The sequence below is a fragment of the Rosa rugosa genome, chromosome 4 (genome assembly GCF_958449725.1).
Source record: "Rosa rugosa chromosome 4, drRosRugo1.1, whole genome shotgun sequence".
Lineage (NCBI taxonomy): Eukaryota > Viridiplantae > Streptophyta > Magnoliopsida > Rosales > Rosaceae > Rosa > Rosa rugosa.
This window is the reverse complement of record NC_084823.1, coordinates 22,856,434-22,872,226: the sequence shown is the minus strand read 5'-3', so window position 1 is coordinate 22,872,226 and position 15,793 is coordinate 22,856,434. Positions and strand designations below refer to the sequence as shown.

The window sequence follows — 15,793 nt, the reverse complement described above, 5'->3', positions numbered from 1 at the left end:
AACTTTTTGCAACTCTGCCATTCACCTCTCTCTCTCTCTCTCTCTCTCTCTCTTCCTCCTTTCTCCTTTCTGGCTTCTGCCTCCTCCTAAACCGAACAGCAGCAACTGCAGCTCTCGCTCTCAACTCTACATAGAGAAAGAGAGAAACTTGGCAAATAGATTAATTTGACGGTGAAGCTACAAAACTCCAGAAATCAATTGATCCTCCTGACCGTTCTCCAACTCCCACTGCTCTCTTAATTTTGCAGGTTCATCAGACTTCACAACAATCACTCAATCAGGTAATGAATTCTTTGCTTCGTTTTGTGTATTGATACTTGGGTATAGTATAGTTAGATTATGTTAGTTTTCTTGAATTCCTTGCTACGTTTTGTGATTTTTTTTTTTCCTGTGTGATTGGTGATTTCCTGGGTCTGGGTAATTCAGAGACTTGGGCGTGCTTCATATTATGTGTTTATGAATTTTCATGTTAGATTGGATCTAATTTCTGGGTTTTTTTTTTCTTTTCTCAATTTTATTCTTTGCTTCGTCCATTCTATTATTCATACAGGTACATCATAGTAGAACATCAACATCATCGTATGAGAATAGAAAAATCCGCAGTACGATATGTTGTTAACTGATGGTTGTTTATGGCTTTAATTTTATAGCGCGATCTAAGTTTTGAGAATTTGTATTTGAAATAATTCTTGGTATTAACCATTGTGAGAAGGGAATTTCATCTTATTCATTTTTTTTTTGTTCTTTAGTTAATGGTCATGTTTTTCCCGAGTTTTTCTCCTCTCCACCCCTGTGATAGTTGACAATGTTGTTGAAAACGTAAACGGTTATGGTAGTAGCTCAATGGAAACATTAGAAAAGTAAAGCAGATTTGAGTTTTAACCCTTTTTTATTTTACTAATCTGGTCTGTGGTAGCATGTAGTAGTACCTCTATTGAACTGAAGCATCACTAATGCAACAGCAGCAGCTTCATCTTTAACTAAATTTCAAAACAAGCACTCACCTGTTATAAATTCCAGAAAGGACGATACTTCAGCTATGAAAATCAAACTTCCATACTTTTATCAAAATCTCTGTACAAGCTGGTATTGAAAATATATTTTCGCTAAAATTGACTGATGACTTTTCTGTTGAGGTAAAAAAAATGGTGTCAGAACTTTATCATAACTTCCACACTTATAATTATATCAAACCAAGGTTTACAGTTCTTATTTACATCTATTTACCGTAAACTCTTATTTCAGTTTTATGTTTTCATCGTTTGAAACTTTATGTCTTTACTCATTCCCTGCTTTCTCGATTGGCAAATACATTGACCATGCTGTTTTTAATATTGGAATATCTTTGATTATCTTTGTAGGGTACCGCAGCAAATAAACAAACCCGCGGCATCGCGCGGGATAATCTGCTAGAGCGATCGAGAGATCGGTTGTGTTTATTTGCTTTGCACGAGGAGGAGGTAGAGACTAGAGAGATAGATCGGAGGCGAATCCCTAAAGTGATTATCTGATAATTTTAAGCTCCGGTAATTGTCTCGCCTAATTCTCAGGTCTGGTTGCATCTGGATCTGAATATTGTCTTGATTAATGTGGGTTTTGTTTAAAGTTGGGGTCTTTGGATGGACATTGGGGTTTTCCATTGTTTTGTTTTTTGGTGACATTGATCGTCGATTGTGGAAATTGAGAATAAGGGTTTGGTTTTTTGCTTCATTGTTCATGATTTCGGTGATAAGGGTGTTTGGTGTTTTTTGTGATTCTCTGCCGTTTTACAATACAAGAGTGTGAGGATTTGGGCAAGGCGATAGAGGTCGTTGGGATCAAGAGAAGAGAAGGAGAGGTTTCGTTTCGATAAGTCACTGGTTGTGGATTTTGAAAGGTTTAACATCGACGGAATGTATTGTGTAATGGATTGCTAGATTTTTTGGTTATTCATCGTCATTTTGGCCTCTTTGATTTCCATTTCATTTCATTGGTTTTCTTTACTGATATGGTTTTGATGCAAAAAAATCGATGCCTTTTGTCTTTGTTTTCTGTTGTTGCTATAAGATATGCATTTAGAGTTTGTTATTTAATATGTTTGAATGGCTCTCCCTCTTTTTCCTTTATCAACGATATTGGGGTTGATTGATTGTGTATAGAGTTTTTCATTTGATGTTTCACCAGTCTACTGTGGGTTAGCTTATAAATCTAAGGCATAGATTCCTACTTACAGTTTCAGAGAAATTTGTTCTGCAATTTTAATTGGCTAGTGTGAATTGTGATTAGGGGAGATTTCAGCTTTAAGGGTTTTGCTTTCTGGGATTCAACCCTTGATTGGTTTTGGGAATTTTAGCTACTGGGTTCTGCTCTGTTTTTGTGTTCCTGGTTAGATATTGGTACTAGAAGAGTGTAGGAGGATATGGAGCGGTTTGAGAGTGGGAATAGTATTCAGGAGGCTCCCCGTTCTGTTACTCAGGATCTCTACCAATTTGGAGTTAATTCTTCAGGTTCAATTCTTTTAGCCTTTTTTGGGTGTTCTTATTTTTTGTTTTCACGATTTGATGTGATGTGTTTTGCTGTTGTTGTGTGTTATTTGGATATTGGGTATGTTTTGTTGCTGATAGAACAGAGGAGTAGGGTGAAATTTTGAAGCTTGAATTGGGTATTGAAGAATTTGATGCTTTCTTGCTTGGAACTAAATGGAACAGTGTGGAGAGTTGAATGTCTAGAGTGAAAGTTTTTAATTTTCCTGGGTGTTGGGACCATTTTTGATGGTGCTGTTTACGTATAGATGTTAACTGTTTGTTGCTTCAGGATAGTTATTATTACAGTTAGTTGCAGACAATACTTATGAGTATGATTTGTTGACACTACTCGATATATACTTCATACCAATAGAATTACAGTTATCTCAGACAGATTATGAGGTCTCCTTACTTCATAATAGTTCCCTTCTCAAAAGGAAGAAACACTAAGTTTGGTTAGTTGAATGACTTCTGTTATCCAAATACTCATGTCATTCATTTGTCAAAAATGTGTAATGGAATCACTTTAATGGTTTTTTTTTTCCCCTCTCCCTATTTCTTGACTTCATTTCTGCTTCTAAATTTGTGATTAATATGAATTCCAACCAGAGAAATAATTGTGATGGAGGAAGAAGCAGCTCTAAGCGACTTAGGGTAGGAGAACAAGACAGACTGTGACTGTAAGAGCAAGTTCACCCGTTGGGTCACCAGGTCACCCACTATTCACTATTTTTTAGTGTTAATTTCACCCTCTGGGTCACGAGCACAGAGTATTTCGTGCCCTGGGTCACCCTGTACAGTGTTCTGGGTCACCATGGTGACCTGCACAGTGTATTTCGTGTCCTGGGTCACGGGCATAGTGTATTTCGTGACCCAGAGAATGAAAATATACACCAAAAAGTAGTGAATAGTAGGTGACCCGGTGACCCAACGGGTGAACTTGCTCTAAGTGGGCTCTGAATTGTCTTCGTATATCTAATATTCAAGTCCGCGCGATGAACGGGTATAAATGAAGCATGCAGTTTAGGTCCAGATTTAGTATCTTGGCGATAGTACTTACAAAAGTAGTCCAGGCCTCCTCTGCGTTTGCTTCATATTAGATAAAGTTTAGATGTCCTGAATTGTCAATTTCAATTAAGTTCGCATTTTGAGCATGAAAACATCCTATTTGTTTCTGGGGAATTCATATGTTTCCAAGGACTGGTTGGAGTGATATTGTTGTTGAGATTATAGATCAGCTGGGAATATTATAAATGAAACCTTGCATCATTACTGCCTGCAAATAGTGCAACAAATTAAAATTAGTCCAAGGAACTGTAATAGAATATGGGGATGTCGGTGGAAGTTAGAATTTTAGGAAAAATCACATATTAGTTGACTTCAAGGATTGTGCTGTTACTGTAAAGTGCCATTTAGGAGTTATGACTTGGGACCAACAAGGGGTTAGTCGGAATGGTTAGGCTCATGGTTTTATTGTTCCATGTTGTCTAGGTTTGAAAGTGGCTCTATGTAAAGACACTATCATTGGGTATTTGAAAACAGAGAAATAAAGTCATTTAGGTGAGGTCTGAAAGTGGCCTTACATTATGTCTCAAAGTCATACCAGGGCTATAAGAGAGGTTTATACTTTTCAGTTTTTTGTAAATGTGCACGTTGTCTATGGGAGTCTGAATGTTCTTTTTCCAGACCCCACTTATTCTAATTTTTGGTTCTGCCATATATTGCACAAATATTCTTTTGGGTCATCAAATCCAAGTCCTGCCAAGGCTGCCATACATGGGCATCCAGTGATAAAAGTTGATTCCCTAATTTCTCTTTACTAAATGATTAAGTTAAGCGTTTTTGGTATAGAATATGATCTGTGGTGTGTATAAGGAACTTGCTAGCTGATGGTCTTTTTGAGTTTATATACCTGATATTTAATACTTGCTACCGTATGTGATATGTCCAGAATAGATGAATTAGGAATCACTCACCAAGGGTTTGAGAAAAGGGTGGTTTCCCAGGACCTGCTGCTTTGGCTTTCTAATGTTAGTTCCTTTCAGCTAAATCTATCAACTTTCTCTACTATCTTCATTTTGCTTTCAAAAATGGTTTCAAAGTGTTACTACACTTTCTTACTCTAACTTTGTCTTGCTTTTTTACCTCAGTCACCAGCCATCAACCGGAAGTTTACTCTTCTTGCTCGGGCAGGAAGGCAGGTGAGTTCCATCATGAATCATTGATCTCTTAAAAACAGCACCATTTCTGACTATGATAAATGCTAAGTTACCAATGTTTGCCACATGGAGGGCCTACAAAATCAAATTTTCAATAAGAACAACATACAGCCTTGAAAATCAAATTCATTGAAGCAGAACAGTCATTCGACTAACCAAACTGTGCCGGTCTCAGTTTCTAAAAACAAGTTGGATGACTGTTATAGATTATAATAGCTTTTAATCCCTTTTATCATAAGTTTTCTGTAAATGATTATCCTACTTCTTTTCTATGCTCTAGCTTCGTTGCTGACCCTTTTACCACTAACCTGTCCCACACAATTTCCCGCTCTCAACACTGGCGTCGACATTACTAAATGCTGCACTACCGCAGCTTGCTTCATCAGAAATTAACCACAACCATCAGAGCCATGGTTGAATCATCCTCAAGCCTTGCATCGTCCTTTGACTTTCTCACAGTGCAACTCGACCTCCATCGTCATCGTAAAGGCAAAGCGGAAAGACTGCGTGGTCCACAACCGCCGTTGAACGTCCACCATGACCCGGAACCGCTGCTCAGCCTCCCCTCTCTGTAAAACAAACTGGTCCACTCAGAGATAGCGACCCATCGAGGCTCCCAACATCATCAAGGATCCCTCCGTCCTCAATCGCGTCAGTAACCTCCTTACCACCACCTAGGTTTTCATGAACTGCAGCAGTACCATCGCCATCTCCTCAAGTCCATCAACTCTCCCAGCAACAATATTCGACCATTGTAATACCTAGGTCTATCATGAAGAATACGGTTGCACTCCTTCCTCAGTTTGAACTTGAACAAAAAATGTCCATCTTCATGGACGATGATCAATCATTCAACCCCCAAACCACCACTAGCGTTCAAGGATGCCCCTTATCATCTCCAGCCTTTCAGGTCAAAACCCTTCCCACCAAGTAAAATGAGGATGCAGTAATGGCTGCCGAACCCATCTCCTCCAGATCCACGATGACCTCATTTGTTAGAGCCAGCGCTGTAGACAATCTCGCAGCCATCGATGGTAGATGGAAAATTCCGAAAGAGGACTAGAGAAACCTTAGTTTTTCCGAACCCTAGCTGATGTGCAAACTTGTGGCTAGGTCTTACAAGCTCAAGCGTGTCAAATTACCTGATTTTGAACTTCCAATCTTTAGAATTTCTTGTTGGCCGATAAAAATTTGTGACAACAAGTTCTTAGTTACAGTAATCTATATATACCTCTATTATGGACCAAGTAACAAAATAAAATCTATTGTAAAGTAATAGAAATTTAGAGAATCTTCATGCTATTGACATTTAATGAAGTAAGTTGTTCACATAATTAGACATACTTGATTCATTGTTGGTTCAAAATAACTTGCATTTAGGTTAGCAATTCATAGAAAAATCAATCTATGCGTATAATGCTTAAGGAATTGATTTCCTTACTTTCCCAACTTTTCCAAACCGCGGAAAAGAAAGTTAGAGGGAAGTTTATTTTCCTTTGCCATAGGATTTCTTAAAGAATTGATTTCCTTTCCGTGAACCAAACGAGATCTTATTATAGGGTTTTTGACTTTTTGTCCATTTACCCAATTTCTAGAGATTTTTTTCTCACTTACCCCATTAATATTTTTTAATTCCCTCTTACCTAAAACACTCTAAGGAGGTCTTCCTTAATACCCCATTAAGATTTTTTTTTAATACCATTTTACCCCACCCCTTTGTTTACTTAGAGAGAGAGAGAGAGAATGGAAGAGAGAGAAACCATTAGGGACTTCGCCGGAATCCGGTCGTCGGCCGCCGCCCACCGGACTTTTCTGAAAACCTCACCGGAAATGTTTATTGCCCCCAATAGACGTCTATTGCCTCCCAACAGAACTTTCAGTCGCAGGAATGGGAATCAATCTCTTTAAATTTAGACAAATAAACTTTGATTAAATAAAAAAAATGAGAAGATTACATCAATTCAAAACGTCTATTGCCCCGCAATAGACGCTTCAACAGACGTCTATTGCCCCAATAGAACATTTTTTTTTCATTTTTCTTTCTTCTGAGCCTTCTGCCCCCATTTACCAGGAAAAAACATCTATTGCCCCAATAGACATTCAAAACTTTTTTTTTTCCTTTCTTTTTGCCCCATTACTTAAAAAAAATAAAATAAAAAAATTTGGGCACCCAACTCTCAACCTTTCTTCGATCACCGGTTTTCTCCGGTTGCAGACCCGTCGCCGGTTGCAAAGCCTCATTTGCTGTTTTGGTCCCAATAGGTCGATCGAAACCGGATTGTCGAGACCGGTGAGATGCAGATCACGACATTCGTTGGATCGTTGGAATCTGCAAGATAGAGATAGAGAGGCTTCGTGCTGGAGGGAGGGAGGGAGAGGGAGAGGGAGAGAGAGAGAGAGAGAGAGAGAGAGGGAGAGAGGGAGAGGGAGAGGGAGAGGGAGAGAGAGAGAGAGAGAGAGAGAGAGGGAGAGAGAGAGAGGGAGAGAGAGAGAGGGAGAGAGAGGGAGAGAGAGGGAGAGGGAGAGGGAGAGGGAGAGGGAGAGGACGACGACGACGTTCAGATCGATCGGAAGTTCGGCCTCTCCATCGACGATCTCAGAGACTTCGTCGAGGTATCTCCGAGGCTAGGCGACGCTGTTTTGAGGCTCTGATCTGGAGTCCGAGGGTAGGCGGTGCTGTTTTGAGGCTCTGATCGATAGTCTGAAGCTAGGCAGCGCTGTTTTGAGGCTCTGATCGAGAGTTCGACCATCGCCGGCTGAGAGAGAGAGTCAGATCGGAGAGGAGAGAGAGAGATAAGAGAGAGTTAGATCGGAGGGGAGAGAGGAGAGAGAGCTCGATGGCATATGGGGTGTAATTTATTAATTTAACTGAGGGTAAAATTGTTTTTTTAAGTTAAATTAGGTAGTGGGGAATAAAAATCTGTTGCTGGGGTAAGTGAGATAACTTTGGCTCATTTTGGGGCTTTTGGTCAAGGACCCCTTATTATATCAACACAATCTATTTTTTTATATCGAACTTTGGTTATATACTTATAACTAACCTGTGCAAGAACCGATGATTTAATTAAATTCTAAATTGTTGTTGTTCCTACAAAAGTCTTTCATCATTTTGAAACCTAACTCTTTATCTACAAAACAAATCTAGCAAGTAACAAACCAAAAAATATATAAGATTATCATTTTTTTTAGAAAAGACTATTACAAAACCAAAAATAAAAGCCTCTTGGGCATCTAAAAGCAAACAGATCGAAATTATACGACGGTAGAGTCGTTAATGGTAATCGATTATCCCAAACTCTACCAGCTTGCAATGGGTGACCGACTTCCACGATCGCATCTGCAGTAAAATTCAACCTCATTCTCTCAAGATACGGGTTTTTAAAAAATTATTATTAATAACACTCGAACATCAATCTTTATTTTTTTGTAAATTGTTATTAACACACCCAAATAAAGTAGTATTATAGTAATTTTTTTTCATTATTTTTTGTTTCTTTTCAGGGAGACCATAGAAAGTAACCCAATCAAAACCCTGCCTAAACCCCTCTACCGCTACTCTCTCTCTTTCTCGTTCTTTCCGACTCCTTTTATCTCTGGCCAAACAACACAGAACCATGAAATTCGCAGTGAAGGCATGGAGCAGTGGAAGAGCACGGGCTGGGGTACTCCAGCTGGGCAGCTGCCCGAACCCAATAGAGACTCCTGCTCTTCTCCTCTCTACCCGAAAGGGCCTGCCCCTTTTCATACCCCCTGACCTTCTCCCTTCTCTTCCTTCCCCCGACTCTCATCTCCTCCATCTTAGCTCCCTTCACTTGTAAGTACTTCTACTCTCCACCCTTTTCTAAAATTGCATTCTAAATGTTTCTGAATTGGGTTCTGACAACAAACTTAACATTTTTACCATTCTGGCAGCCTAGAAGGCATCTCACCTCAGACAATATCAAAAATAGGAGGATTGCATAAGATGCTGGGTTTGCCGGACCACGGATTCGTAGCCATTCCGAGAGATTCTATTCAATGCCTCCCAGAATGTAATAGCACCAATAAATTGGGAGCATCTTTCGAGACTCCCTGTGGTCGCAGTTTGGTAAGTGCCCTCATGAACATATTGGTTTCCATGTACTCTTAATTTGTTTTTGTGTTAATGTAGTGAATTTACAGCGGTTTTTATGTGTTTGTAGGTTAAGCCTGTAGAGTATGTTGAATTGATTTTTTCGTTAAAGCCTAATATATGGACCGCTTTGGCGGATGAAGTTCCTGCATGGGTGTCTGATAAGAGGAACAAGACCTCTGTTGATCGAACTGTAAGATGGCTCGACGAATGCATTCAGCTAAATCGGGTAAAAAAATACACTTGTGCTATTATCAAACACATACTTTAGAGAGGACTAACATTAATTGCATATAATATGTATTATTTGTAAGAGGTATCACTAGAAGACCTAGTATTGTAAAAGTTGTTACTTAGAAGCTAGAATATGTTGGACACTTTTGTTTGATGAATGTGAGTTGACAACTAAGTTCACATGATGTTTGTATCCTCAGCAAGTTATCGAGGAGTACATCTTCATTTATTTGCATCAAGAAAGCTACCTAAATGAATAGTTGATCAAGAATGTTTACTTCTAGTACGAGTTATGTTGCTGCCACCTTTACCTTTCCAATAATTGATGTTCATGTCTAGAATGGTTATTACAAGTTGTTACAGCATATAATTGCCAAATAAACTCATGATTACTATATTACCTAGATGCTTGTTATGAACAGCTTATATGATGGTATCAAATAATCAATTTCCAAATAATACGTATTGGCCTGATAAACTGACCTTGTAAAAAAGTAGTAGTAGAATTTTTGTCACCATATACTGTGAATATCACTCTCCGACCCCAAATAAAGTAGGTCTTGATATTGGTACACAGTTACCATGAATGCGCTTTTTGCCATTGAAATGTAGTCTCTGATATCAAGCTTAACTTTATATTGTGCTTTGCTTTTATGGATTTTATAGATATTTCATTGTGTCCTCTAGTACCTTTGAAGACATTGTGGAGGTTGTTGGTTTTCAGTTTAATTTTTGCCTCAGAAAAACAGTCAGTTTAGTTGTGAATAACTTTGCAAGGGTAGTTCTTCTTTAATTTTGATTGTTAGTTTCTTTAGAGTTTTAATGTGACTGATGTCTTGATGCTGTAATGGTTCAACTTTATTAGTAGGGTTTGAAGTGAAATTAAACTGAGTTTACTCTTTTTTGTTTAAATTAAATGATGGACATATACTAATCATTCAAAATATAGGCAGGTGGATCTGTTTTTGGATCTATTGTTGGAGGATCTTCTGTTCAAGAACGTGAGCGATGTGCGCAAGAGGTGGCTAGCCGAAGTGTATCAGGTTAACTGCAGTTTTCTATTATTTTCTTCTGAAAAAAGATGTATGCATATGCTCCCTTTGTACTTTTGATTATTTTCTTCTAAACACTGGACAGTTGGTCAATTGGATATAATTTTGGTCTAATACTTCCATAGGTATAAATGTTCAATCTTCTTGTTACTGTATTACAAAATTTTAGTTGTCATTGTAGCTTATCAAATTTTACTTTCTTAGTGTTTACATCATAGTAAGAGTGTGGATCATGTGTTTTGGGTTTCATGGATTTTGAGAGATATTAAATATAACCATAGTACAAGCTGAAAAGCATTTTTGTATTATGGTCAGATTTGTTTTCTGTCTTGGGGAGTATCGCAGTTGTTCCATTACATAAACTACAACATTTTTTTTTTGTTTACTTTTTTTTTCCTTAATATTGATCTGCAACAGTTAATATACTGTTTCGACCTCTTCACGTTCTCTTCTTCACCTTTGCGCTTGCACTTTATTTCAAGATCTACTTCTGAATGTACTATTCCACTAAAAAACGGTAGAATAAAATGTTCACTACTAACTACTTAAAGATAAACATTCTTTACTCCTGCCGATAAGAGATTGATGTCATTGTTATAGAACCATCATGAATGGGATTTAAGTGTATCTTCCGTCTCGTACATGCATGTTATCACCAGCTCAGTCTATTTGGCCTATATAGTAATGAATTAATTCAAATGTTGGAGCAAGTTCACCTGATTTCTTAGAAAGTATGCACCAAAGCATATCATCCTTACATGGATTTTAAAACTCATGAAACTTATCATAAAACTTCATTTCAGAGAGGGAGAGAGAGAGATTTGTTATATGTTACGAAATACAACAGGATAAACTATAGTTTCTCTGCTCTGACTCCTAAAGCTTTACACCGATTAAATGTCAAAAATCCAAGTCAATGGATGTTGTTGCATTCGTCGTCCTAATATTTGATGTATTCGTTTTGATGTACCGGTGTATTATTATCATTACTATTTCATTTGTGGTATTGTTAAACTTTTAGATGATAAGAAATACATCTTTGTGCAGGCTATTGGATTGGAGGTTTTGGGCTTGGAGAGAGCATGGATGAGCGCCCTGCTCTCCTTAATGCTGTTACTGTAAGTCACAACATTTATTTCTAGACTTGATCAGTGAGTTACATTCCTTGTTTTAGTAGCAGCATTTCCATTTGTCATATTTGAAGACACTTAAATGACATTCGTAATCTTTGAAGATCAGTGGTTAAGCAACTTAGTTATATTTTAATATGAATCGAGTCTTGTCCTTGCATAAATGTGTTAGGCTGGACGAATGAGTCGAATGAGTGTTGGTGATAGAGGTCAATATTTGTTGTCAGGGTTTACACTTTCTCTTCTCTTCTCATAGAGAGAGGGAGGGAGGGAGATCCATGTGTAATATTCGGTTGGCACTTGAGGTCAAACAGCTATTATCTGGTCAAAAGGTATTAATGTATCATATCACTAGGAAACAACGCTATACTATAATTTGTTTATGGTTCTTTTAGGGGAATTTGGTTCACCCCTTTCAGGGGTTTGATGTAGATGTTTCTATAGCATAATCATTTGACAATTGACATAATTGGATGATAAATTTCACATTCCCTTCTTGTACATTAGATTAGCATGCCTCCCCTCATATATTTATACTTTTCATCCGCCTTTCATCTTTTCAATGTCAAAGAATAAAAAGGGAGGAATGCGATTGCACAAAACAGGAGTATGAAATCATCTACAGGAGTGTATAGATCATGTTTTTGTGCAGTGTGAAGTTGTTTCTCATTTTTGGGAGAGGGTGTTTATAGAGGGGTTGAGTTGGAAGATCCCAGCAGGGAGTCTTGCTCTTTTAAGCGCCAGTAATAATGGCTTCCGAACAGGTTGCAATGTGCTAGATGTCATGTGGGTGCTTTGGATGGAAAGAAATAGAAGAATTTTTATGGGTTGTAGGAGCGTTGGATTAAGGTGAAGTTTTTGACAGCTCTATGGGCTTCTGTTTCAGCTGAATTTAGAGAGTATAGCATTTCTCTCAGTTTGCTTGTCTGGAGGGGAGATGTAGTAAAGCATAGGGTTCTTTGGGTGCTTTGTCTGCAAGTGTGTTTGGTGTATTTTCATGGCTTTTGTTGTTTTCCTACCTTGTTGCTTGTGGACTACTTGTCCACTTTTATTGTATCAGTTTTTTTATTTTCTTTTTAATGAATATAATTTGTTTCTTTCTTTGAAAAAATTAAAAATTAACACTCCTAAAATGAAGATTTTTATTCAGTGTTCCAAACAAAAATAATAAAGATGTCATCTTCAACCATAACTAAAATATTAGAGTGCATCGTATAGTATAGATGTTCCTAATTTTTTTGAATCAATATAGTGACAATACCAATGAAAGAATTACTTGAGGATTAAACCTCAATGCACAATTGAGTGAGTCGCGCCCCCACAAGTTATTTATTCACAGAGATGTTATATAAGCCAAAATATGGTTAAATAAACATGGTGGATTTTCAGCGTCCACAAGTTTAATTCTCAAACTACCATCACATCAAGTTTCATCTTTTTGGGTCTTGGCGTGATAGTAATTTGGTAGTTGGACTTTCTAAGGAGCACACTGGCTACTGTACAAGTTTCTGTTCTGTTACTAACAACTACACTACCAAAATTAAGCTGATTCTTCAACAACAGTTTGAAGTTACTTAAATTGATTGTTACAGTAATGTTGTTCATTATTAGTTCTATCTTCTGTCTTCTTAGCTGAGTCGATAAAAGAAACGATTTTATTTTCTTTTATCATTTTTGATATCTAATAATGCTAGAATATGTTCAGGATATTTTAGAAGAGGAGAAACCACGCTTGGTCAGTGGGCTTGGACTTCCAGGTAATAGGTGTACCAAATTTACCATAAATTGGTCTTTTCAATCCCTGGTAACACATAACTTCTGAGAAAATTTTATGGCTTCAATAGAAAATATATCTTTTAGCTAAACATATTCGTGTAGTATTTGCATGAGTGATAGTATTCATTCTGTGATCTTTCATATGGTAATATATTGTAGTTTTGCAATTGTTTGGACAATACATCAAAGGGGGTTATTTCCATCTTTATAATATCTGAAATACATGGTTTAAATAACATATTTTTGGCAAATGAACTTATTCTTTTTCTTATTTCTGGCAGAGGAGGTCTTGCAGGGTGTTGCTGCAGGAATTGATATCTTTGACTCTACGTAAGTTGCTCATTCTTTTCTAACAATTTCGGCATATGTCTCTCCTTGCTAGTATCTTCTCCATAACGGGTAATATGTATCAATCTGTTGCAGGTATATATACCATCTTACCGTTGGAGGCTTTGCACTTACCTTCCCACTAGATGGTGTTGAGAATGTCTCTGCTTTTCAGTTAACTAATATAGGAAGTGATCAAACAAAGATTAATTTGAGAGCAACAATTTACAGGTAACTGATGACTTCACTTTATGCTTGTTGCATTAACAGTATTCACAAGTGTATTGGTTTCATATTCTGTATGTCAGGTTGATAGTTTAATAGCAACCCAAGTTTGACCTTAACTCATGGATAAACAATGCGTGAAGAGATCCATGATTGACTTTACCGTGTGCTTAGCTAACCTCTACCAAGAATCACCTAATGCTAAGTAACCTTTCTAGATTTGTTCTCCTTACCAATGACATATCTTTGTTGTAACAGATCCCTGTAATTCAATTATTTTTCATAATGCAACCCGACAGATTGCCCAAGCTATCTTTGGTGATAACAAATGCTATTATTTTAATTTAGTTCCAAGTTTATTAGAGATAATGCGGGTTGGAATAGCATTTGCATTTTGTGACATAAATTTGTGAAGTCCAACCTAACATATTCATAGAATATTTAGCAATCATTTATTGCCCACTATATCCAAAAATAACTATTACAGTGCTCGCAAGAGATGTTATCTTGACATTCTTTTTCACCCTCTTTTTTCAGGAAAGACACTTCACCAATTGCTCAAAACTGTAAATGTTACACATGCCAGAATCATACAAAAGCGTACATCAATCACCTGCTCAATGTTCATGAAATGCTAGCTCAGATTCTACTTGAAATGTATGTGCTACTTTATTTGCTTCCGATTATAGTTTTACAGTCGGCATTATTATTTTTTAATTTTTTTTAATTTTTTCCTCATGATCATCATATTATTCTTTGATTTGCAGACATAATACTCACCACTATCTAAGTTTCTTCCGCTCAGTAAGGGAGGCAATTAAGTCTGGTAATTTTGAGCAATTCAGACTGAAATTTTCCGAGAGTAAGCATTATCATCTTGCTTCTGAAGCTGCTGTTGCCTGCATGTGAGTTAACGTTTTCATTATGTAATTTTGGAGACATACTGAAGAGAGTTGGATTATATTGATGAGCTAGTAGTGAAATGTAGATAATTATCAATTTCAAATCAATTTGATGACCTTTCCTTTCATCCTTGTTGGTAATTCCCAAGAAATTCCAAGAGTTGTGTAGTTCAAGATTCTTACTTTCTTGGCTCTTCTTCAGTACTTTCTGACTGAAAGTACTCACTCACCTTTAGCAAGTTTCAAACACCTACTGAGAACAAATCCAAATGATTTTGTATGTACATGATTGAAGTTCAGGCTCTGGTAACGTTATTTTCAGAGTATATTTTTTTCTTCGTATAATTAGACAATAAATAAACAGGCCAAAAAAAGAAACTACATCGGGTACAGGGTATTCATGTAGATAACTTGAGGAGGTTGCTCCATATAGATGGTGTATTCAAACTACACTTAAATGACACATCACCAATCATGTTAACTTTTCGATAATCATGAGCTACAATGCAGTCCCAAAACCAGCTTTCATCTGCATGTAGCTACTGATAACACTCTTGAGAGGGTAAAGGAAATCCGACACACATTGTTCATCAGTTGGACTCTACATGGAAGATTAAGGCATCGGTGTGACTGTAATTTCTATTAGTGATGTTTATGTGTATCTTGCCTCATTGCTTTTTGTGTCTCTACCTCTGATCTCCCTCACCTTTTTCTCCCTACTGCCCCTCTCTCCTCTTCTCGTTCACCTCCCCAAGTCCCCAACCAGGCCATACGTCGAAGCTATGACAACAAGATTAGTCGCTGCACTCGCTATTCATGATGTGCGACGTTGGAGTTGGCTAACAATGGTTATGACATACACTTGTGTAGCTTCCACGATTCGGCTTCTAATTTGGAAAAGAACAAGGGTAAGGGTCTGAAATATTGGTACATGGTGAAGTTGTGGCCTTGTGGATTACTTGAGATGAAATTGATTGAATGTATGGACAAAGTTTATTTTCTCAATTAAGATGATGTATTTGGTTTTGGAAATGTCCTTTTGCTGATGGGCTTAATTTAGTGGTAATTGAGAATTAAAACTCGATGTGTTGAATGAGGTCAAAGGGATGAAGTAACCACAATTGTTTGAGAAATTGATTATGAAAAGTGGTGGATTTTATTTGATTGAGCTAAATTAGGATATTGGATTAACGTTCATGAAATAAGGTTAAAAATTGGAGTATTCTAGTGTTGCCATATCCTGAAGTTATCGTGAGAATGTGATCATTCGGGAATGGTAATTACTATTTATTTGCTAGTAGTTAACGATTAAG

The 15,793-nt window shown here is 37.3% G+C and overlaps 1 protein-coding gene across 7 annotated transcripts; it reads left to right on the top strand.

Annotated features, from left to right (window-relative positions):
• The first annotated feature begins 44 nt into the window (after positions 1–44).
• Positions 45–14,608, top strand: LOC133742740 (uncharacterized). 7 transcript variants are annotated; one of them, XM_062170410.1, is made up of 15 exons: positions 45–281; positions 1,362–1,526; positions 4,456–4,534; positions 4,655–4,705; positions 8,225–8,537; positions 8,636–8,810; positions 8,905–9,063; positions 10,018–10,111; positions 11,168–11,238; positions 11,478–11,582; positions 12,956–13,007; positions 13,308–13,356; positions 13,450–13,584; positions 14,116–14,235; positions 14,346–14,608. In XM_062170410.1, the coding sequence occupies exons 5-15, from the start codon at positions 8,338–8,340 to the stop codon at positions 14,485–14,487; spliced, it is 1,302 nt and encodes a 433-aa protein (XP_062026394.1). In that variant the 5' UTR covers positions 45–281; positions 1,362–1,526; positions 4,456–4,534; positions 4,655–4,705; positions 8,225–8,337; the 3' UTR covers positions 14,488–14,608. The 7 variants fall into 7 exon arrangements, with proteins under 7 accessions (XP_062026394.1, XP_062026395.1, XP_062026398.1 ...); XM_062170411.1 differs by having other exon boundaries at positions 1,362–1,550; XM_062170414.1 differs by lacking the exon at positions 4,456–4,534.
• The last annotated feature ends 1,185 nt before the right edge of the window (positions 14,609–15,793 follow it).

Bases quoted from the DNA above. Each gene is read 5' to 3' on its own strand.
- LOC133742740 (XM_062170414.1), top strand. From the start codon at position 8,338: ATGAAATTCGCAGTGAAGGCATGGAGCAGTGGAAGAGCACGGGCTGGG. The intron at 8,538-8,635 runs GTAAGTACTTCT...CCATTCTGGCAG, and splicing joins CATCTTAGCTCCCTTCACTT to CCTAGAAGGCATCTCACCTC. The intron at 11,583-12,955 runs GTATTAATGTAT...GAATATGTTCAG, and splicing joins AGCTATTATCTGGTCAAAAG to GATATTTTAGAAGAGGAGAA.